This window comes from Lipophrys pholis (assembly GCF_963383615.2).
Source record: "Lipophrys pholis genome assembly, chromosome: 5".
Classification (NCBI taxonomy): domain Eukaryota; kingdom Metazoa; phylum Chordata; class Actinopteri; order Blenniiformes; family Blenniidae; genus Lipophrys; species Lipophrys pholis.
Genome location: NC_137628.1, coordinates 26,992,086 through 27,016,852, shown reverse-complemented (window position 1 = coordinate 27,016,852; position 24,767 = coordinate 26,992,086). Strand labels below are relative to the sequence as shown.

Sequence of the window (24,767 nt, the reverse complement as noted above, 5' to 3'; positions counted from 1 at the left end):
ATATAAAAAAAGTTATCCTGTGATTCGGAAAAAAAATCGGTTTTCTATTACGTGTTTTATCCACCTCAGCCGGACATGGTGCCGGTTCATCACAGTGCTAACACACAGTTTAAAAACCTTTGTACTACCACACTAAGGCTGTCACTCCTATACGGTCACCTTTAACAGGCGATGGCATACTCCACATAACCAGAACTCAAAGTCTGTTTATAATATATGCAGAATTAAAAGATTTAAGCTTTGTACCCATCTATCAGAGATTCACCACTGTATTTCACATTTATAAAAAGACCTTTCACATATCAAAAACACAGAGTAATCCTTAACTCCCACATATTGGAAGTTGAAGTTATATTGGAAAAGATGGCAGAAGAACTCCCCCAATGCACGTTTTTTTTTCTTCTAACAATTGCAGAGACTAAAATAGAGAGCAAAATCAGGACAGATCAATTGAACGTAGCGATATAAGGATTCAACACATCGTGTTGGCATACACTTGCAACTTTAATTTGGTTCAATGATCCTATATGGGTGTTTACGTCCTTTCTCTTGCTTCTGTACATTGTATCCTATTTTATAAGTTGTAATATCTCTTTAATTACTTAAAAAAGATGCATCAAGGTAATGAACATGCTATTAGTTACAATAACATGAATGTGAAAGTTGCTGAAATCTCAGATAAAATTCATTTCCAGCAGCTGTTTCGCCAAAATGAAATAATTGTTAAGTGCAAATGACAAGACATGAAGACAGACATGCTGCTCTCCATGTGTCGGATCATCTGTTTGCAGGTAAATAAAAACCTTGTTTGAAAATCATATCTAATTGAGAGTATGTTTTCGCATACAGGAAACTAATCACTTAAACACATTTGTTTTGGTCATGCTATGTATTTACTTACATTCAAGCCCCCCCACCCCCCACCCCACCCAACAACAGCATTTCTAAAAATGGAAGAAGTTAGATGTTATTGTCTCAGAGTAAATGACTCCAGTGGGAACAATCACATCAGCAAACTCTCCCTTTGTTTACTTTCCCTTCATAAATTATATTAATTTAATCTCGTTCCCCTTCATGATTCCCTGCTCCTGTAACCTGCATAGTATTATGTTTCTTTAATGTAAACAGGAATACATTTTCTTTCCCGTATATCAAAATACGGTCAACATTTACTCTTTGCTTGGCCTCCAAGCACTGATGTGGGAATCCTCCACATGGCTGCTGGTTCAGGGTTTCCTGGTCTTTCTCTTTACTTCACCATCTGTTGCACTGTGAGCAAAGTGGGCGTCGGCTGTTTGACAGTAACTCAATTTGTAAAAGCAGCACGGTGTCTTGGTTTATAACAGTGGTAATCAAATTATTACAGGCCTAATGTTTTGACAAGGAGCAGCTCCATAGTACAAATGTAGACACTCATTGTCATAATCCAGAATGGGATTACATAACAAAGGGAGATTTTTCAGAATTAGATAGAGGTGGAGTAAAAGAAAGCTCCAGTTCAAAGGATTTTATGTGAGGATTTTCTAACCTCTTTGCATCTGGTTATATTCCTCTGTGTTCTTTGATTTCATTAACTGAGCAATGCAATGAGAAAAGAGTTCAGGTGAGCTGCTGCTGGGTGGTGAAACTGAAAACCATTAACCTCATGGCATAACTGCCTCTGTTCAAAGTGTTATTCTCATTTTAGTTCAGCAGAAACAAAGTTTGAGCTAAAATGACATGCAGAATAATTTCTAAGGCACCACAACCACAAACAAAATAAAATAAAATTTAATTAAAATTGAAAAATAACAAATAAAATAAAATAAAATAAAACTAAATAAATAAATAAATAAATAAATAAATAAATAAATAAATAAATAAATAAATAAATAAATAAATAAATAAATAAATAATTAAACCCAAACATTTAGCTTATTTGCAGCATATGCTGTCTCAATTATGTCGCAGGTTAAAAAGAAAATGCAATAAACACAACACCACTTTGTTTTTTTGGCTGTCCAAATCTGCAGAAAGATCAGAAATCCTCTGTGACTGGGTTGGACTAATGTTACCAGAAGTATGTATGCTGCTTTTCAAGCCACACTACTTCTGCAACTGATTTTTATGAATTACTCCCCTCACAGTATGCTACTGCAAAAAGAGCTTGCTTTCATGACCGGTACTCATCCTAAGAAACGGTTTTCCTGTGTAATCAAACCACAAACATCAGTTACTTCTTACACTTACACTTTGCAGTCTGGATCATCCCCTGGGACGGATCTGCTCTGGTTTCGGCTCATAGGTCAAATGTTTACAACTCAGGTTTAAGTCACCGACAGGAGTCAGGCACATACTACTGTTTGGCCAAGTTATGGCTCAGGCAATTATGATTTCATGTTAATGATAAGAGGTGTGTGAAATGTAGAAATGAGGATCTGGATCCTATTACCTCTAATATATAATTTGTTCAATCCCAACACATGTACTTCTTTCCTACTAACTGTCTCTCAACATTGACTTGGAAGGTTCACTCTTGGTTCAAACATCTAAAAGATTCCATTAAATTAACATTCATCACTTCATCTCACTGTGCTCATCATCGTGTATAGAAGAGAGGTAATATAGATCTAGATATTTTCTACATGCAAACCACTTTGAACTCATCTCACAGGTTAAGTTGATGAATAGTTGAGTATGTGGTTTTTTGTTTTGTTTTTTTTGTTCATCTGATTGAGAGATTGTGTGCTTTGATTTCTTTTAACTGTAGATTACTATTACTGTATGACGCAACGCTGTAATCAATTTTCATTAATAATGAAAGTATGTCTATTCTTTTCTCTTCTGTTCTATTGAGCCGTGTATTTCTCTGTGTATGTATAAATGCTGAACCCCTGCTTTAGCTCCAAATGACATTTTCCTTCATGGGCTGGTCTGCAGTTTCTCGCTATCAAATTACAACTTGCATTGATTTTAGTATTGTCAAAGCATTTTATTATTTTCCTAAAAAAAAGTCCTCAGCCCCCAAGAAGAGTCTTTCACCGAGGATGGACAATAAAACCTCCTCCACTTACATCGCTCATGACGCACATTTTCGACTCAGTCCAGAGGCGAGGTGCATTGATGGAGCCGCTATAAGACACAAAGGCGGGATGTACGTCTATAAGGATGCGTGTCAGTGGGAGACGCGTTTCCTCTCTTTCTCTCCACCCGCAGCGCTGCAGTCGAAGCGCCGGCGGTGAAAAACGGACGCTGTGCGCGCGGGTCCCTGTTGCGCTTCTCCCGTTACGCGCGCCTTTTCTTCCTTCTGAGAAGAGGAGTTTATCCTTTTTTTCTTTGCAAGGTAATTAAGACCGTTTTTAATTCGTTTCGCTAGATACCCTTTGAAAGAGAAGAAGCATTCACAAACTTTTCTGCAACGTGAGAGGAATGTAAACATTTTTTAAAAATAAAATACAAATGGACTTTTGGCACTGAGGTAAGTGTAACCTCCAGGACATGATGGGCATGTCTTGTTTCGTGGAGTTCCATTAAAGTTTCATTTAAATTGAGGGAAAACGTATTAAAAAAAAAAACTACAGGGATGCTCAGACTGGAACAATTGGCTAAAAGAGGATGATTTCCAAACTGAATCACAGCATTTCCACACAGAAGATTCTAGGATGCTCCGAGGTGCAGACAGTCTATCCTGCCTGCAGTCAGTTCATTGTATAATGCTCATTTGATAAGTGTCTCTGCACATACTTGTTATCTAATTGTGCACTATACACTTCAAAATGTTGCTCTTGTAATTAGACATTTTAAATCTTCTGAACATCAATTTTCTGTCTTTAAGGTATTTTTTGAAATGCTGATATATTTAATATATTTGTTTTGCTGGACCAGTAATGTATTCATCTTGACATTTATGCATTTTTTTTTCTCCTACAAAAGAAGCATTTTTGAAATCCACCCGCTCAGGAGAACCTGTCCTCTTACCTCAATAGAACCACATTTAGTTTGTTTTTATTATACGTTCTTGAAGTTTATTGCTGTCAAATGTGAACATATTGTTCCAGTTTGTTGATTTGTATTGCACCTTTTGGAGACATGAAGAAAAAAAAAAAAGGGAAATTGAATCTCCCACCCAAGAGTGGATGTAAAATCACCACTCACACCATTCATGACTAACATTCAATTAAAAATATCAAACATTAATGCTTGAATCAATTTCACACTTGTTAGTTATACTAAATAGCTGATTTATCTATAGATTATAACATATCTGAATGATGTTTCGTCATGAATTTCTTCTAACCTTCACAGCTTAAGCTACACCTGCACACCTTAACTCAACAATATAATTTAGAGAATCCTTTTCTGACAGGATATATTTTTACATATTTAAATCTATTAGCTTAATATAGATAAAAAATAATGTTTAATAATGTGTCGCAATGGGCATTCCTCAAGCTTCCCTCCTTTGTTCTTTGCAGACTGACTTATGGGGACTGTTAACAATGGATACCGAGCATCAACTCAACATGACTCCAGTGGAAAATCCTCAACTTAAAGTCAAATCCTCCAACTGCTGCTCGTCAGCAGGAACACTAAACGATGAGAGCTTCCTGAAGCTGGAGGACAGCACGAAGCTGGTCGGAGTTCAAGTTATTCTCATCCTCGCTTACAGCATGATCATCTTGTTTGGGGTCATTGGGAATTCATTGGTGATATACGTGGTGTACAAGTTTAAAAATCTACAAACCGTCACCAATTTCTTTATAGTGAACTTGGCCGTTGCCGACTTGCTGGTGAACATGCTGTGTTTGCCTTTTACTCTGGTCTACACGCTGTACGGTGAGTGGATGTTTGGGCAGGTGTTGTGTTACTTGCTGCCCTGCGCTCAGGGCATGGCCGTGCACGTGTCCACCATCACTCTCAATGTCATTGCCCTGGACCGACACCGCAGCATCGTCTACCACATGGAGACCAAGATGTCCAAAGACATGTGCGCGCTGGTCATCGCCATCACGTGGGCCGTCAGCTCCTTGTTGGCCCTTCCCCTCGCCATTTTCAGGGAGTACGGCTCGTTTGACCTCTCTCCGGACGAGTCCATCCAGGTGTGTGCGGAGAAGTGGCCCGGCAGCACCATGAACGGCAGCATCTACAGCATGTCGATGCTCCTGCTTCAGTACGTGCTGCCCCTGACCGTCAACTCCGTCGCCTATATCCGCATCTGGAAAAAGCTCAAGACTCACGCGGCGTACAGCCGAAACGACCGTCACCAGCGCAGGAAGAAGACCACCAAGATGCTGCTGACCGTGGTGGTGGTGTTTGCCGTCAGCTGGCTGCCTTTCCACGCCTTCCAGCTGGCCGCCGACATCGACAGCTCTATGCCTTCCATGAAGGACTTCAAGCTGCTTTTCACTCTGTTCCACATCGTGGCCATGTGCTCCACTTTCGTCAATCCCATTCTGTACGGGTGGATGAACAAAAACTACAGGACAGCGTTTCTGTCGGTGTGCAAGTGTCACTGGCCTTTCAGTGGCGTGTCGAGGAGCTCAGAGGGTAGAGACACTCAAAAAGAAGAAGACAGGCCATGTACGGACTGCAAATTAACCAACGTCTAACACCTCATTCACATTTTTGACCGTTTTCAGTTTGGGTTATATGATTGTGAAAGCTGCTGTCACACAGACACTGACTCGCACCAAAACCAGTGGACTGAAACAGACTTCAGTACAAACTGAAATGCAGTTTTATTGAAATGTGAACACAGTGCGGACGAAAGGTATGAAAACGGACCATGGATAGGATCACAGGCATCACATCACAATTTCTGGCTTTTTTTGAAAAATCCTGTTACACATTTTGTAAACAATTTTGAGTTTTCAGACGTTTCAAATAGCACAACTAATGACCCCCAGGCTTGTTGTTGTTAAAGAAGATTTAGAAAGTCTGTTTATTTGCTTTAAGTGCTACGAATTCCCAGTGTGAAGACAAAATGAAGCTGAGCTGAAACGCTGTTGTATAATTTTAGTCCTGGCCATGTGAGATTGTGTTAACGCACCTCTTAATGCACACGCAGAGATGGTTTACTCACAGTTCGTCCTGTAATGTGGAGTGTGTTTATCGTCTTCTGAGGGCATCGTGATTGTTCAAGCGAGACACTGAAAAAAATGCATCTGTTTGAACGTTAAAGAAAGGGCTCATAAGAAGCTACACCATTAAGATTTCATTCAGAAAACAATAAATCAAAGGAGTAGTTATTCACAGCTTTTGTGGTTTTGAGTCAAACCGTATTAATTGTTGCTGCAGTTGGAGTGTTATTAATGTTCAGGCAACTAATTTTCATGTTAAATGATTGGAAACTTGAACTTGGGTAACACTGAATCATCTCGTAGACCTGGAATAATATTATTTCTTTATGAATAAATAGCTGAATCTAGTAGTAGCCAAAATTTAGTTTGGCGTTATTTAATCTCTTCCATCTTTGCCTCTCATCATGTAAAAATGATTAATACACAGCAGACCCACTTCTGAGCATACTTGTAAATAGCAGTAGTATGTCACCAGTCAAATTGCTTTTCATTGAAATGTTTCTCTCTGTTCTCCTATTATTGCTTTTGAAATCTTTTGACCCTGCCGATTATGGAAGATATGATTCTCCCACCAGTTCCTGCTCAGTAAAATACATGTTGATGAAAAGTCTTTGTGTGAAGTGGCATTATTAAATTGAGATAAACTGATTTATTTTTTCCCCCTTGATGTGGCTATAATTCAACTCCAATTTCTGTCATTAATTAACCTGTTGACCTTCATAGGAACTGTGTGCCCGCCTTGAACCTGCTGTTGCAGAAGAGAACGCTGCGTTTCAGTTTGAAAACGAGGAGAAATTAAAGGGATGATTTGATTATTGTTGAACACAGCGGTTGTTAAACAGGTTCGGGTTCAAGTTTAAATTTGACAGTAACGATCTGTAATTTTGTGTGTGGTTACACAGCCACAGCCATACAGTAAATGTGCGTGGCTAAAAAACACAGGAAGGAAACAGCGAACAGCGCCCCCCCCCCCCCCCCCCCCCCCCCCCCATACTTTGAGCATATCATATTCGTTAGCCATGAATCGTAGAAAGAGCACCGAGCTGTTTGACCTTGCCGTCTCCCTTCATTTCAGGAGTCAATTATTTCCCGTACCTCCACATTTGACAGGAGTTTCTTTTTTTTTCGCAACTCTCTCTTCTTTACTGAAGCCACAAAAATCTACTGTGTGGAGAGAGAATATAATGAAATCATCCACCTGCATAATTACAAACGATGACCTGCTGCTCCAGAAGTCAGTCTTAAAGACACCTTTTCATTCAGGTTGGAAGTTCTATAGAACATGCTGCACCAAACCAATTTGGAAAAAGAGGTCTATTCTAACTACTCTGTGTGGCCTGAATATTGTGCGGTGAAAATGATAAATGCCAGCGCTTCAAGCAAATCAAGCAAACTGATTCATATGCAACAGGGGGTCTGTGTCTGTCTTAGCCGGGACCCTGCCTCCTCTGCCGTCACTCCAGCCGCCCTCCTTCACGACGACTTCTCGGCCTTTAGCTTTTCGCCCAAAGTGTTCAATCTTAGCTTCTCCTCTGATCCGTTCATTTTAAATCCTGTCCATCGGCTTCACACTCCCAGAGGAAATCTCTTCTTCTCTGCCACTTCCAGCTCAGCCTCCAGTCTTTCAGGCGGTCCGACTGTCTCCAAACCAAATATCAAAGCATGTAAACCTTCCCTTTCACTTTTCCTATTGTCATGATAATAATAATAATTCCAAACCCATTCAAATGATTAACTTTTAAAATTCAAAGAGCCGTCGCGTCTTGTTTTTTAGCCCATGTCCTTCGTGAACATGTTAAATGTGGATGATGATGAAGTTCACTGATTTCCACCTGTAGGGTGTAAATTGACCTCCAGCCGCAGTGCTTGTGATGTCAACCCTATAGAAAGTGTCAACAGCCTATTGGAAGTTAAGAAGGATAGAAACCGAATCTCAACATCCCAATCCTCATGAAAAACACAAAGGTGAGTGTGTTTATACACATTCCTACAATACAAGTTGATATGAAGGATATTCTTGAGGAGTGCAGAGATTCAGCGGCCATGACTCCTGGGAATGTACAGGCTTTGTATAAACCTCGTTCATAACTGTCAGGGCCTCAATATCTTTGGAGTGGGAGCTTCTGTAATTGGAACAAGGCTGGTATTCAAGACTAAACTATTCCAAAGTAGCCATATTGAATTGGCATACTTCAATATTTGTGGTAATCACAACAGGGAGTGCAAGTTTTAATAAAAAAAACAAAAAACATATCCAAATAAAACGCGAGATCGCTTATGTATTAAACCAAATAAAACCCACATTTCATCAAAACAAAATGCTTGCTTTCAGTTTAATGAATGTGACATATTTAAAAAAAATAAAAAATAAATTGGGGACAAAAAAACACTGAAGAAAACACTTAAAACCAGCATTTTAGAGACTCATTGTCACGTAGGAGCAAAAACGAGGAGCCACATGGTTCAGTTAAGGCTTGAAGGGATTGAATAAACTGAAATGTCAACATTTCATTTCCCGCATGAAATTACATCGTCACAACATTTCAGGAATCCAGAGAAACTTGGTTAGAAAAACCAATACCGGATTGACCTTGGGTGATCCGTGAGACTAGCCGCGACGGAAAAGTTTAAATATGCGGCTTTAATAATTGATAGGTTAATTTCAATGTATTCTTATTGACATGCTACTGAATGTAATACCCAGTAGGTGTTGTTTTCATTGATTCATACAAGACAATAACAATTCATCTCTATTTTTATCATTTCATGTCAGTTTGCGCGTTACAAGTTCTTAACCAACAAACATGAGCCTCAGTCCAGACCTTTTATTTACTATTATGACGAGGAAAAAGACAAACAATGTCAAGGTTTTTTAGTATTAAGAAAACCTGTGTAACTTGATACCGTGTCGACTGTATATGTATATTTATCAGTTGTAAGTTATTTCTTTGTGTTCCATAATGTGAAATCACTTTTTTCTTTAAATCAACTCGCATTTTAGAATCAGTAGCAACATGTAGTGCTGCTCTACTGCGCATGTAGTAGAGCAGCACTACATGTCTCTATGCAAACATATAGACATTTCCATCACTTATGTTCTGCGCTACAACAAAGAAAAAGTTTAAAGTTGAAATCTAAAGGTTATTATTTTACAGATCCAGCCCCACTGAAGACGACATCAGCCTGTATGTGGTCCCTCAACTAAAAATATGTTTGACCGCCCTGCCTTAAACGTTTTTTTATGATTGACCACTTCATCATATCATTCCACAGTGAAACAATATAATTAAACATAACGGTTTGCTTTGTTGTCTGGGCTTCAAACGTTTTGCTTGGAGCCTTCCCAGATCTCTGCTCACTGATTTCCTAAAGCATTACAGTCAAGTCAAACCTCAGTAGGTCAGGCCGTTGTTCTGAACATTACCAGTTCACGGCGGGGAAAATAAAATCAGCTGGAAGCAGACAACTTTCTCTCCCCACCTTCCCTTCCTAGTTTCTCTTTGTTTTCGACGAACACTGTAATCATGACCGTTTGCTTTTACAGTGATTACACCGGTGCTCGGATGTTGTAGAGCCCTTCCTGTTGACCACGACCTCACTGATTTGCTTTGTGTGTACGTGAGGAGACAAGGGATTGCAACATTAGCTGCAGGTCTCCATTTTTAGTAAGCCGTCCGTGCTGTAATCAATAATGGTTTCTTAAACTGACTGACGCTATTGAACTGCTGCTACTGCTGCTGCAGTGGCAGCGTATGCCCCCAGGATGAGGATGCAGACTAATTAGGTACATCCAACAATAGCTCTGCACTAACTACATTTCGCCCCTGCTCCGTTCTGCTGGCTTCAATACAAGAAAGCACTTAACCCCCCCCCCCCATTTCATGTCTTTCCATCCATATGTATTAATATTTGATTGGTGGTATATTTGTGTGGCGAGTATTGATTTTGTCAGTTGTGCGTCTGTGTGTAATAATTGAGCTGGTAGGGAGTGTGACAGCGTATTCATCACGCAAAAGGCTCACGGAACTTGACAGATGTCGTCTGACAATGATGGATCTGTGGCCACCACAGTTTAGTTAAGTGGCTTTCTGGTACCATGTCTGACACTAATGAGGGAAGAGCAATGTGGAAAAGGTTTGGCAATATCAATTACGCACGTGAGGACACGTGGAAACTTCAGCATGGAGGTTATTCCCGTGGGAAATTCACCATTTTGAAGTTGTGAGTGTTCACATGACGTTGAAAAAAAAGAATAGAAAATTGCCACGGAAATCTGCTGAAAAGTGACAGACATTGTGATCATGAGCAGTGGGAGGTACTGAGAATTAGTGGGCAACATGATGAATGTTATCACTTCTTGATCCAAAGCAAAATCAGGTCCATCACATCCACACCTGAGGAAAAGTCACACACGCTCAGGGAGCACATGCAAACCCCCCAAACTCCCGATTTCTCATAACTCCACTTAAAACTACCGAGAAGTATTTATCTTTGATTGTCTCTCTTAATTTCTTCATGATGTTGACATACCGTAGCGTTGCTGTGACGCATGTTGAGTTGTCCAAAAAATTAAAAAATCAACTGAAGTTGCATCAGGTAGTTGCGGCTCAGACGGGGGGGTGTACATGGTAGTTTGATCTGGCTGAGTGAATTAATGATTGTTAAGATATTCCAAACACTTTAAAGCTCGGCTGTCATGCAAAACACAGCGTAACAGATATAAACTATAGCAACGTACAGAGAGCAGAGAGCTGCACTCATAAAAAAATAAACTAACATTTATTCAATGTGGGAATTACTGTGGACATCCTGTTCGTAAGTGTGACAGGAGTCGGGTGTAATTTTCACATTGATAAATTGGAACGTTACCACTTCCCAATAGCAGGTGAATTCGCCAACAGAGAATTCACTGGCGAGCATCTGTGAATAAAAAAAAAAAAAAAGAGCAATAAATGGTCTGATGCTATTTAATCATGAACTTCTGCAAGAGGCTTTTATCTTCTTTTTTTTTTTATTAAGAAACTGTAATCACCCAAAAGCTTGGAGAATTGCATTGTTGCTTGATAATACTAAATTAAACTAAGATAAATGGCCTTCATTTTATAATAAAAAACAATATTTGATGACTGCAGTGAGGTCTGAATTTTTTAATTTTTTTTTAAATTTAGCCAGGAGAGCCACATTGAGATTAATAATCTCTTTTTCAAGTGTGTCCAGGAGAGCTGGGGGGGCTGAGGGTCTTGCTCAGGGACCCCCGTGCATGTTTTTGGGACTGTGGGGGGAACACACACACACACACACAGGGAGAACATGCAAACATGCTCACCGCTACGCCAACGTGAAAAGGTTCACTTGTAATCTACTAGCCTCAGATGTCATAATTCGGATTATAACAGGTGGAAAAAAATAGATTGCCTTTTTCAGCCCACATGGAATTAAAGTACAATGAGTTTATACAGACATGGCAGCTCGCGGGCTTGAGATCCCCGTCCCCATACTTTGCAGTCCAATGAATTATTGATTTTACAGATAATGGTAGGACTATGGTCGGTGAAATTATTATAATTTACTTGCTGGATTTATACAAGGTAGAAATGATCATATACATCCATCTTAATTGGAATAAGAGACATACTGTACAATTAAACCTGATAATCTGTTGCCATATTCTCATAAATCCTGTCACTTCCTGTTTTAGTAACTTACATTGATATATTTTTTTCCAGGTGTTAAATATATTAAGTGTAAATATGAAACAGATGTCTGACAAATGGTTTATCAATATGGTTTGCCACGAGAAAAGGCATACATGGCCTCGAAGTGTAATATGTGAAGTCTCAGTTTTAATGTCTGAACCGTAGCGTTTGTTTGTTGGAATTATTTGTTGGAATTTTCTGAAAAGGAGCGAAAGTGTGAGTGGTGGAGATAAATCACAGAAGATGAATGGAGGGACTGTAGCTTCGAAGCTTAGTTCTGGGTGATAAGTACAGTTTGAAATAAAAATTGCGTTGACTGAGTGGCTGATTTTCAACATTATCTATTTATTATCTCTCATGTCTAAAATGATGCATTGCAGTGCATTTTATCAGTTGTTTTGTCGATTATGTTTGGATTTCGTAATGTTTTTATATCCAACATAAATCTCCTACGTGTTGATGGTAAAGTTATTTTGTGTATGTAGTGCGGTTCTGAATCTTGCAGTGGTCATCAGAGTAAATTGAACACGCACTGCGTCCCGACCACACGGTTGATGTTTGTGGTGCAACAGCGCCCTCTGCTGTCTCAACGGCACAATAGGCGACAGGGACGGTCACGCTCCAAACTCAGCAACAGGTGCTTGTCTGACTCCACTGAGCTCAATGCTTTCATGCCATGACGACAGTTCTACATCACAAAACTAGTCGTGTACCTCACTCTCTCATGCAGCCTCATGTAAAGTGATAGTGTAGAGGCGGATTGTTGCCATATTCTTATTATGATTATTATTATTATTACCTTAATAAGGGGCTTTCTAGGACCTACAATAGACCTGAAAAACGTGAAGATCTGAGATGAGGTACACAGTTATTTTTAGAGGCAATGTGGGGGGATTCAAGGGAAAAAAATATGATTTGCAATGCAAGTATATGGAATCCAAACACTTCAATGACAATATTATCTACCTCAAGACTATTACCTTTATTTATCTGAGACACAAAGTTATAGTTAAATTGAGGAGACTTAATTTTCCAGGTGAAAGAAAGAGGGATGAAAAGAAAGTTGTGGACCCGATTAGTCAGTACATGCACACGCAGAAATCTTCAAGGTGGAAAAAAAACAAACCCCACCGAACAAGAATCTGCAGATATACTTCAAAGTACACACGGGACATGTTTTCTTTAGTTTATTCAAATTGTTTTCTCTGTTTCCCACGCGGAGTCTGCACTCATACAGACGCCCGGTACAGCATGAACGGAAGTCTTTATTGGAAATACATCAACTTACAACAAGTTTTGGGGCTTTTTTTTCATTAAATTTTTTTATTTTTATTTTGTCTCTTCAAAAACCAGACTCAGTTCTTACCAACAAAACTTCCTTTTGTGTCTTTTCAGATCAAAACATCAGGCTGATAAATTCAGAGAGCCGATTTAAATATTATTGCACACAGAGCACAGAGTGCTGATGAAAACAACAAACATAGGAGGTTCGTGTGTGTGTGTGTGTGTGTGTGTGTGTGTGTGTGTGTGTGTGTGTGTGTGTGTGTGTGTGTGTGTGTGTGTGTTTATGCAGAGGGAAACGTGGTGATGAGGTCGTGGCCCTCGGGCGGTCTCATTCTGGCCCGAGCATGAGTCTCGCAGTACAGCTGCCCCTCCACGAAGAAGTAGCCCTTCTGTTTCAGGTTGACGTCGCAGTCGGAGCACACGAAGCAGCCGGGGTGACGGTACTTGTCCCGGGCTTTCACCACCGTCCCACTGTGGCACACAGGAGCAAAAAGAGACATGGAGCATGAAACATCTGGATTTTGATGGTCTCATCAACTCCCACCGTCTTCTCTGGGCAATGAACCACAATTATTGCTTTTATTTGAAATATCAGGTCAAGTCTTCCTTCATGAGCAGACTATCCACACTTTTTCCTCAAGGTATCTATAGCAGCCCGTGCAGGGAGCCCCCATACACTGAAGACAACCAACTGGACTCAAGATATATAACCAGCTGGGAAAAGTTGAAGCACAATGAGATGTTAAGCCGTGAGAAAGTATAAATGGATAAAATCACTGATATTGATGAGTCAAAAAAACTAAAATAAAAGCTAAAAATGATCGACCGTGAGGAGAGTCAACTAAAAGCACTAAAAGAAACTTGGATTTTTTTTATTGTTACTCATATACAGAAACTATTTATTCACTCACAAATAATAATTTTTCAAAAGGTAAAGCATTTTTTTTAATCTTTTTTTTTTTTTTTTAAATGATCTTTTAAAACGTTCTATTATCAAATACTGCATACTTGCATGCATTAATGTGGTTTAATCATTGTGTTCTTGATTTTTATGCGTCTGCGTCTACATATATACAATATATTGAACTTGAAGAACAATGCCACGCATGATTATAGGATTTGAGTACAATGTCATTTAAACACTTATACAACAGTGGCAATAGTCCAGCAATAGTCAGCGACTATTGTTTATCAGTGATCTTTATGTTTGGGAGGATTGTAATGAGAATGCCACATGGTTTACTCTATTTCCACTCACACAATCCCATTCCCACACTTGTCGCAGACGGGCAGCTTCTGCAGGTTTCCTGTCGGCTGATTCGGTTTGGTTGTCGGGGCTTTCACCGTCCGAGTCACAATGGGACGAGTGCCTGAGAGAGAGAGAGAGAGAGAGAGAGAGAGAGAGAGAGAGAGAGAGAGAGAGAGAGAGAGAGAGAGAGGGAGAGAGACGGAGAGAGAGTTAAGTAATAGAAGGTGGGAACTCTCACAGAACAAGGCCTCTTCAGCTATAAATGACACTTATTTGTGCTCAAAAGCACATTTCACCTCTACCAGGACACAATAGTTAAATTCAGGAAGAAGGATTCACAAATACGTTCTGCAATTTATATTTAAATGTGTGTTTTCACACACCAAAAAAAAAGGTTTCGCAAATGTAAGATCTAGAAAAGAATTCACAAATATAAACAATATACAACAAACTTCAGTTTCAAAGCGTTTGTATATTTGCGTGTTGCAAATATGCATGTGTGAATTTGTACTTGTAAAAAATGAGGAATGTCTTCTTTTCAAAGCACCGATCTTGCATTCGCAAGCTGATTCTAATCTCACCAAAACATCTGGACTGACTCGCTGCTGCTGCTGCATGAAAACTAACCAACACCAGTAAAACGTCTCACGTCACACTGATGTTATCAAACTCTTCATCGGTTACAGAAGTCCACATACTTGTTATGACATTAAAACTAAGACTAGTTTGCCTCCAATTTACAAGTTCACATTCATTTATTTATTCATAATTTTTTGAACAGGATGCTTATCTCCTTAAATTAGGCTTAAATCCCTGTTCTTCTTAACTTTCTTCTTTTGGATCTGATCTTTCATCGTATCAGTGAAGCCATCTTCTGTATGGATTAGAAATCATTTCACTACACGCTGTGAAATGAAGGAGCAGAAATCATCTCTGATGCTTTTGTAAATGGGCACCAACACTCCACCAGAGAGCGCCACTCTGGCCTGTGAAATACTTTTAAAGTGTTTTTAAAGGACGTGCGTCGCTGTGGAACAAAGGAGGAGCTCACCATCGCTGTCAATAAAGTCCTGCAGGGCTTTGAAGGAGCCAGACTGCCGAGGCTCCGTGGGGTCGTCCTGGTCCCTCTGCAGCATCCGGTACACATCCGAGTCCTCAATGTTGGTCAAAGGCCGAGGACTGAACTCAGCACACACACGCACACACGCACACACGCACACACGCGCACACACACACACACACACACACACACACACACACACACACACACACACACACACACACACACACACACACACACACACACACACACACACACACACACACACACACACACACACACACACACACACACACACACACACACACACACACACACACACACACACACACACACAGATTTTTTACACATATAAATGCAGATTATTTTGAAGGTGCTGCAGCAGGTTCGAGGCCTTATTGTGACAATTTCAAGCTGCTTTGCCCTGAAGGTGTGAGTGTTAAATCAGGTGAGAAGAGCCAGACGGAGATTATTCAGCTCAACGAGCCTTAAAAAGGAGAAGAAGAGACAAATATAAAAAAGAGATCATGAGAATAAGACACACACAGAGGAAATTACGCAGATTAAAGAGCTAATCCAACTGATTTACAGCCTGCTAATTATAACGTGACCTAGTTCATAACTATAGACGTGGTGATTCAAACATCAGCCTGCTGGTTGTGATGAATGGACTGCAGAGATTGTTGAAATCAGTGAAGAGCGAGGAAGTAGTTTCGGTTTGACATGATTTAAGTCCCACTACAGAAGTTGCAGTTAAGCCGCAAAGAGATTATTTCCCGTCCGCTGGACTGATGGATTTGCAGAGTGACACGTCATGAATCAGGCGATTAAAGCCACGTGACCACGCTCAAAGACTGAAGGCCGAAATACTGATATACTGCAGTAGCCCACATCTGTGACTGGCTGGCAGGAGCATTCACCAGATGAGATGAGTAGATGAGAGTAGGTAAAACAACAAAAGGTAAAAAACAAACAAACAAAAAAACGACAGCAGTCTTCTGAAAACTGAAGTATGTTTGTTTACAAGAAAACTCAGCGAGGGTACAATACTTTATATAAAAAAAACACTATAGACAACTATAGCAGTTCTGGGCCATCAGATGTTTAAACATTTCATTTTATATTGTTATTATGTTTAATTTACACAAAACAGAGATATATATAGAGACACTTTTTCACTGAGATTATAATTGAAGGTACAACAGTCAAACATTAAGGATTCTGCATCATGACAGATTGTGTGTGACTATATATATATAAGAGAGTGTACAGAGTATATATTCTGAAAAAAATACTTCTTTTTTCAGTGTATATGAGTTGAAATACATTTATTTTTGTTTTCCATTTGTATAATTGCATTAGGAAAAGTGGAAGATGTGAGTTGACTCAGCTAAACAAGTTTGGTTTTCAATTAAACATTATTTTTTCAATGGACAGGAAAACCCTTTTGTAATCATCCATCCATCCATCCATCCATCCATCCATCCATCCATCCATCCATCCATCCATCCATCCATCCATCCATCCATCCATGCATTAGCTGTGCTGATCACCTGGAGGGCTTTTGCTGGACAAGGCCCCGGATCTGTCCCTCCATGGCGTCCTGGATGTTGCCTGAGGAGTAGAGGCCAATCGGAGTGTTGTAGGCACTACTGACAACCTGACGCTTGTCATCGATGCTCGCCGCTGCAACAAAGGGCTGAGCTTTGCGGTTGTGAGCAGCGCCGATTGGTTTGTATTCCTGAAAGGAGGAAAAGGAAGAGAGGACACTGTTGAGGAAAAAAAAAAAAAAAACACCGGCAAGAAAACCACCATCAATCTCCCGTACCTGCTGCTCTGCTTCCAGGTTGAGCTTATACGGGAGAGCTTTACCGTCCTCCACAGCTCGGGGTGACCACATTCTGGATTCATTCCTGGGAATGTCAGAGCAGACATGCTCAGGTCATGACCTTTAACATGACTGACAGGTAATTGCTTCTTTCTTGAGGTTGCGAGTTGAATCTCACTCTATAAACTGCCAAGGTTTAGCCCTTGGTTACATGTTGACCTTCTTCCTGGAATGCTGAGCAGGAAAAGTCTCATGTGTGTGTCATGTATGTGAATTCATGGGTGTAGATTCTTCTTAAATCGGAAAAAATTTCACTGAAGCTTTCTCTCTTTGCTTTGATTTACATGATCTCAAGCCAAAAAGGAATAAATCAATATGCACATCCAAAGTCACACAGTATGTTCTCTGGATACAACTCACTTTTTAATCTCTGGGAAAACAAAACCCTCTCCTTTTCACTATTTCACTGCTTCAGTGTTTGATCCTGTGCTTTTGCCGGGTTTCTAACCTTTCAACAGTCAGACAGAGCCGAGAGGTGGCCTCCTTTATCATGTTCTGGGCTTCAGAGTGCAGCATGTTTCCAGCGGGGGCTCCCTCGATGGCCACGATCACGTCACCGGGACACAGGTTGGCGTCGGAGGCCTTACTGCCAGGAGTGATCTGCGAGGGACGAGATGAACGGACAACATAAGCGAAGCAAATCCAGACTGGAGTAATAATGATTTTAGAACAACAACAACAACAACGTGTTAACAGGGATGTTTCACTGCTTCAGCGCTCTCGTCAAGATATTCCACGGTGCGGGTTCATGTGTCTGCATGTTCTCCATGCACTGGTTTTTCTTGGGCATCCTGGATTCCTCCTCGCAGGGTTGAAGGTTTAATCGACGACTGGAAACTGGAAATAGGCGCGATGGATCGGTGATCCGTCACCGGGAGATTGCCTCCAGCACTCAAGTCGCACGAGCGTTGCAGAAGATGGACGGGCAGTTTTTATTCAGTCCACTGGAAAATACGTCGGTCAACATTCAAGATTTATTTTTAGTTCTGGCCACAAAAGAAAAAAAAAAAAAAGCGCCTCCTCCTTCTCATTTACAGCTGACTACTATAAACTCTGCGGGTCATGGGAAGTTTGAGACCTAAATGGTCACGAGACAGAAAAAGCTGAACTCAGTGTGCCTCAGTCGAGCTGCTGGGAAGTAAGTGCAGTTTATTTTAGTTTTGTTTTACTAATTGGATTAATTTTGTAAGTGTCGCGGTGTTTCCTCGGTAAGTTTACAGGCACGTTCAAACATGGTTTAATCCGGCAGGGTCATTTCCGTTCCAACAAGGTATCACATAATCACACAGACATGCACAGACATTATAAATAGGCTCCTACTTCTGAAATACAAGAACATTTCTCTGTTTTAAATATCACAAGTTCAGTTACATTTTGTTTACTTATCCAGGGTTGTTGGGCTTCCTTTTAAATGCCTTAAAATTATTCCCCCCAAAAAAAGTACCACGAAGTTAAGTAAAAATCTTCAAAAGGACATTACTTTTAGTTTCTAGATTATTGTTTACCTTGTTCCACACTGTGGAAGGCAGAAGTCTGCCTGAATAAATCACAAGCCTAAACTGGAGCTATATTGAGCATAGAGTCAAATAGTTTACACATGTGTTGTGCTTTCACAATAAAAGTAAACATATGAACAGCTGTCAGATCTTAATAACTTCCTGAACCCCCAAAATTATTATTTTCTGTCTCATTAACATTAATTCTACTTTATTCTCCTGCTCAGGCTTTTGGTAGAGAAACACTTATTTTAACTTATTAGAATAAATGAGCTTTTTGTTACACTCAAGATGTGCTTTGTTTGTTCAAGACTTGTATGTTAAGAGAAAAACTTTTTTTTTTTTTAGTTAAGATGAAAATGTTGACTAAGAAGAAGAAACGGACAAAAAAGTGGATGTGCCATTTGTTTACACAATTACATGTATCAGCAAATCCTCTCATGGTACATGGAGGGAATTTATAAATACTATTTCAATATAAATTAGCCTGAAATGCATGTTTGACTTAAATACCATCTTCCCTTCATTTGAAGAAAAGAACAGGTTGTTTCTTCATATTCTGCTGGAGAGGTAGAGAAGTGCATCGTTATAGTTTTTACAGTGTTGCCGGCAACAATCATCAATAAATAATCGTCATAATGGGAGTAAACATGTCTCCGATGTCCACACCTGTTCAGTTTCATTTGAGAACCGCTCGTCTGATTTAATACACCTTTGGATAAATCACAGTTTTTCTATATTCAAACAAATGAAAAAATAAATCCTCCTTAAACTTTTCAGGTCAATATAATTAGAAATATTAGCTTGTGGAAACTACAGTGTCTCGGCCTGCTCTCACTGGCTCTTCATCTCAGACTAGTCACACCTAACATGACCGAGACGTTTAGTTTCCTGCAGAACAGGTAGCCGCTCGGACAGCGGCCGCCCCGGCTGGCATGTCTTGGTTTGAGCCTCTTGTCATGGAGATAAAGTAAACATGTTCCTCTTCCGACTAAATGACAGCACCCAGATGGAATAAGTCATCTGTTGGCCAGGAAGTGATCGGGATGATGAAGAGCTGCCAGCGGGGGTCACAGGGAGTATCTGAGGAGGGAAGCTTCGAACCGACACACACACACACACACACACACACACACACACACACACACACACACACACACACACACACACACACACACACACTACGCAGGGTATGAATGACCTATGCGCGGTCGTATTGCATTACTGGACATAGCTGCACGGAGACGCTACATTGAAACATAAATGAGGTCATGTGCCTATAAATAACAGAGGATGAAAGCGCCGTGGGGATGCGTCACGCCGGCGAAGACGGAGCAGTAATTTACAGTGGGGCTGCTGTCCGTCTCTGCCTTTTACTGCTCTCACGACGATTCTGCTTTTTATTGCATGTTTTTCAGTTTTCAAACTCGAGTCTTTGCTTCAGTTACAATCAGGGTTTTTTTTTTTTTTTCCTTTCTATTGTCCACGTTTCTTCTCTATCTGACTGTTCCACACATGCCTCCCATTTGTATTTTAACTTCATCCAAAAGTTAATGGAGAGTAGTTAAAAAAAAAAAGAAAAAAAAAAAGAAAGGTATTTAAAGTATCAAGGAGTACAGTGCAGAAGGAAATATCTCTGGCAGGTCTGAGATGTTTTCCGACGTGTAACAGCTGTTGTATTTTGAAGCTCTACTCATCAGCAGATCGGCCTTTGGACTCACTTCTTTCAGGATTTAGATCACCAAAACTGTGATTGCTTTACGAGCATGTTTGTTTGACTTTTGAACTTTATTTAAACTAAGGAGGCTTGTACTGCATGATAGGGTGTAACTGTCCACAGGGCAGAGAGAAAGTAAACATTGGCGAGATTAAACCGAGGAGCTCTAAATAACATCTCAAAGTTAAAAAGAGTATATTGATAAAACTGGATTTAAATGTTTTCTTCAACAAGAAACTTCTTAATTCGACTGCGACTGTTTAAGTTCTTTAAGATGTCAGACCGGATCGTGTTGTCATATGCAAAGCGTGACCTTCACCATCAGAGACAACAAACATAACTCCAGGCTCTTTATTTCAAAGATAAGGTCACAACGGCTGCTGTTCTTCCTTCATCTTACCGTCTGCATCTATTTTAATGAGACCAGGAGTGTCAAACCCACTTTAGTTCAATTTTACAGTTCTCGATTGAGTTGGAGCAACAATGTGAGAAAATAAAATATTCTATACACTTTTTAAGAAAACCTAATATAACTGTTTGCAAAAGCCTGTTGCTTCTCGGGCCGTATGATTCCCGAACCTCACCCTCACATGGATTTGATACTGGCTAAACGCTAACTGGCTTTCACAGCATCATCTTGCTGCGATCGGCTGGCTATGCTTCGTCTTCTAATCAACTCACGTGATTGTATTTTTATAAGGGATCAGTGAAGCGCCCATCGATATATCGCACAGCTGCTTTTTTTTTGTATTTTCACACTATGGAAGGTCATCTCTCCCAGAGAGAGAGAGAGAGAGAGAGAGAGAGAGATGACCGGGCCTTATGGGCCTTGTGTTTCATACGCCGGATCTCGTCGAAGACGGACGGATCTCAAATAGGGACGAAAACAGTTCCACACACACATAATCATCGTGCACAGGCACAGGGAGAACATGCATTCTCCTCACAGGAGCACTGGCCTGCAAGTTCAAACCAGAACAGAGGAAGCAGTGACAACTACTGCTTCCACTGTAGGCTTATTTTAAGTGAACTAATGTTAAACAGTGTGCTTTTTCTTGGTGCATCACAGACTAGACTCAAGGTAGAAAGGTGCTTTTTTTTTAAAGCCGGATCCAGTAAGTTGGGTGACTCAGTTTAATGTTTATTTGCTATAACAACAGTATTTGAAGTCCTGGAAGGGAGGAGTGTTTGTTCACAGTGAGTCAGCTGCCTCCTAAATTAATGCAAAAATATAACCGTGAACTTAAAGCCCATAATGTTCATACATGCTCAACCAGTGAGAATTTTTTCTGGTGTGATTTTTTTTTCAAATTGTTATTAAAACAGGGAACTTTGTTTCTCTCAATTCTATGTTTCGGTAGAAATTAATGATGTAATGTAAGTAAAATCAAATGCAAAACCATCATGAATGTTTTGAGTCTCAGTAAACTTTATTGACAGTGTGCTTGTGTTTGGAGTTATTTACTCAATGCGCAAGAAGTGACAGCTCTGCTGATTTTATATTACCTGCATTTAGAATTTTGTGGGTTTTTTTCGGATGCGTTTAGTCCAGTATGCTGAAAAACGATACGCGAGTTCCGTAGACCTGCGATCCCTCCCAGTACACTGTGTGTAACATCTAACGAAGTAAAACAGTTATCCTTGTCGTCGGAGTGGTTGCAGGGTTCCCCTTTAAGGCCGCAGCCTTGCTGAAGAAGAAGATGATAATCACTTGTGTTTACTCCGAAGCAGCTGGGAGCGCCGGCAGGTCGAGGAGGAGGATGTTCCTGACCAAACATGGCAGTGTGGAGAGACGCTGAACTCACTAAAGCTTCAATGCCACTTGTCGGTTCATTCCATTAACATGTCCTCTCTTCGTGTGTCTTATAAACATTTGGGAGCAAGCAAGAACTTTTTGTTACTTTATATTAACTTGATATCTCTTCTTTATATTACAGTTCATACTGCATCTTTTCCACCTCCTATTGCTTCAATCCAAGTCTTCTCTCATCACCGCTCTCAAGTGGACCTCCAAGTGTCCTCCGACACGACAGCTGTGAGCGTCCAGCACCGAACTATGTTTTTTACTCAGTAGTTCCTGAGGTGTTTTCCTAAATATAGACGCGTGTAACCCAGCAGAGCGGGATTACTGAACTCTTCTCATCTGACCCCGGGTGACTCTGGGGACTCGAATGAGTCAAAACACTGATGGAGACACTCCAGACTGGGTGAGGGTAGAAAAACCTCTTCAGCTCTGTGATCAAAGAAGTTTCTTGGGAATGGTCGGAGGAAAGGAATGAAAAAAAAAAGAGACCAAAACCTCATACAGATTCGCTAAAGACAGGAGGACGGTGACTCTGTCGCCAGCTGCTAGTTAGCCTAGCTGAGCATAAAGTCTTAAAGTGATATTGAAACTTTTCATCGAGCTGCCAGATATCAGTCAGCCTGCTCGTCTGAAGCCAAGATGATGTGTGTTTGAGCTAAATCAGGACTGTAAGTCGAGGTAAGCTGGTTCCTCTTTCCAGTTTTTCCCAACACTTTTGTTTTCAATCCCTGTGCTCGGCCTTTGCTTTTAGTTAAATTCGTCGCCGAGCCGCCCGAAGCCGCAGTTTACTGTCTCCTGAACAGCTGCAGTGTTATAATAGACATATCACAAGAGTGTGCTCATCACTCCAGTCAATGGTGTGGACTCAGCTGCCGGCGCACACGTCCTCTAATACGTGGAGAATTGTATAAGTGTGCCTCTAAAGACTGTATTGTCTTCATTTGATCACAGGTCTTTTCTTCTTCTTCTTTCAACCAGGTTACTATCATATGCATTATGTGCATTTCAGGAATATTTTCCACACTGCAAAAGTCTTCAATGTGAAATCCACTCAATGAAACGTGTGTGTGTGTGTGTGTGTGTGTGTGTGTGTGTGTGTGTGTGTGTGTGTGTGTGTGTGTGTGTGTGTGTGTGTGTGTGTGTGTGTGTGTGTGTGTGAGTGTGTGTCAGGGCACAATGGAAGCTGCTATTTGTATCTAAGCCTCTTGCATTTACTGCGGCACAGGTGCTTCATACCACAGCAGAATGCTTCCAGAATGAACCCTCCTGGAAACACAATGTTGACCCTGAAGCGAGCACACACACACACGCACACGCACACGCACACACACACACACACACACACACACACACACACACACACACACACAATCTCTCAAACATTAAACTAAGCAGTGGAGTTGCCATCAGATCCTGTGACATGAGTGGAAACTAAAAGAAGAGCGAGAGAGGAAGTTGGTTTCCTCTTGTGTACACAGACATGGTGTCACTCACTCACTCACCCTGGAGATGGTCAGGGGCTGGTTGAAGTCCTTTCCTCCACTCAGTCGAAACCCCCAGGGGGCCGGCCCGTCCAGCACCACATTAACAGGCATGGCCCTTCAGTCCCCCAGCTGTTAGGACAGCCGCACTGGCAGTAAAGCGCTCGCTGCTGGGATCACACTGAAAGAGCAGGGGAGTATCAAAGTGATGGAGACTTTGAACAGAGGGGAGCAGAAGAGGGGAGGGAAGGGGGGGATGTCTGGGGGAGGGGAATGGGCAGACCACACCCCATCAGTGAGGTAATTGGTCAGCTTTTGGGAGCTGACTCAGTGTGTACCACCAGAATTTGCTCACCTTAAACTGTGCAGCACTTTTCCTCTTTCTTCTTCTTCGTCGTCTGAAGATCAGCCAGTGTTTTGGTTCAGTCAGTCAAAGCATCCCGTCTGCCCCTCGCGGCGTCCGATTACACGAAAATAAAAAACCACACGCTGAAGATGTAAAGCAGCCACTTGTCAAGAGCAATGCCGCTCATCTCGGCTCACAGTCTGGCTCCTCTCGCTCTGGTTGACGGGTCTTTGCTGCTTCTGTCCTTATTTGGTCTGGAGGCGAAGCTGCTCTCCGAGGGCCTCGAGGTCCAACAGGCGCATTCCAGCCACTATTGATCGATCAGCAGGGCTCGATATGCTTCCAGCTTCCTTCTGGATTTGACTTTGCATCAACCATAATCTGTGTTTGTTTATTTTGGAGTGCTTTCTTTCTCCTTTAAAATTAGCCATGTTTCATTTTTTTCAGTCTTCCTCTTGCTCCTTTTTTATTTTCATACAGAGCTCTCCTGCAGCTGGATCGGGGGATGCATGCCTTCCGTGTCTGCAGAGCTTCAAAGCTTTGAAAAACACCAAATGAGCTTATAAAGTATTCTACGGGTCTGTGTCAACAAACAGTGACCAAGGCACGTTATTCAGTGTCAGCATTGATTTTGGCCTCATTATCATCATGAGAATTGAAAGAAGTAACCTGAACACACACCACTAA

The 24,767-nt window shown here is 40.9% G+C and overlaps 2 protein-coding genes across 4 annotated transcripts; one reads left to right on the top strand and one right to left on the bottom strand.

Moving 5' to 3' along the window:
* Positions 1–3,213: 3,213 nt before the first annotated feature.
* npy2r (neuropeptide Y receptor Y2) lies at positions 3,214–6,662 on the top strand. 2 transcript variants are annotated; one of them, XM_080464354.1, is made up of 2 exons: positions 3,214–3,457; positions 4,455–6,662. In XM_080464354.1, the coding sequence occupies exon 2, from the start codon at positions 4,479–4,481 to the stop codon at positions 5,586–5,588; it is 1,110 nt and encodes a 369-aa protein (XP_080320480.1). In that variant the 5' UTR covers positions 3,214–3,457; positions 4,455–4,478; the 3' UTR covers positions 5,589–6,662. The 2 variants fall into 2 exon arrangements, with proteins under 2 accessions (XP_080320480.1, XP_080320481.1); XM_080464355.1 differs by having other exon boundaries at positions 3,220–3,322.
* A 6,044-nt stretch (positions 6,663–12,706) lies between these two features.
* LOC308110195 (PDZ and LIM domain protein 3-like) lies at positions 12,707–24,336 on the bottom strand. 2 transcript variants are annotated; one of them, XM_080464357.1, is made up of 8 exons: positions 24,090–24,336; positions 23,756–23,915; positions 17,685–17,836; positions 17,177–17,261; positions 16,902–17,089; positions 15,340–15,467; positions 14,298–14,409; positions 12,707–13,510 (listed from the first exon to the last, which is right to left on the bottom strand). In XM_080464357.1, the coding sequence occupies exons 2-8, from the start codon at positions 23,846–23,848 to the stop codon at positions 13,321–13,323; spliced, it is 948 nt and encodes a 315-aa protein (XP_080320483.1). In that variant the 5' UTR covers positions 23,849–23,915; positions 24,090–24,336; the 3' UTR covers positions 12,707–13,320. The 2 variants fall into 2 exon arrangements, with proteins under 2 accessions (XP_080320483.1, XP_080320482.1); XM_080464356.1 differs by lacking the exon at positions 24,090–24,336 and having other exon boundaries at positions 23,756–23,968.
* Positions 24,337–24,767: the final 431 nt, after the last annotated feature.

Excerpts from the sequence above, each read along its gene's own strand:
- LOC308110195 (XM_080464357.1), bottom strand. The coding sequence starts at position 23,848 with ATGCCTGTTAATGTGGTGCTGGACGGGCCGGCCCCCTGGGGGTTTCGA. Across the intron at positions 15,468-16,901 it reads GTCCAGCAAAAGCCCTCCAG|TCCTCGGCCTTTGACCAACA; the intron begins GTGATCAGCACA and ends TGCTGAGTTCAG. Across the intron at positions 13,511-14,297 it reads AAGTGTGGGAATGGGATTGT|TGGGACGGTGGTGAAAGCCC; the intron begins GTGAGTGGAAAT and ends TGTGTGCCACAG.
- npy2r (XM_080464354.1), top strand. The coding sequence starts at position 4,479 with ATGGATACCGAGCATCAACTCAACATGACTCCAGTGGAAAATCCTCAA.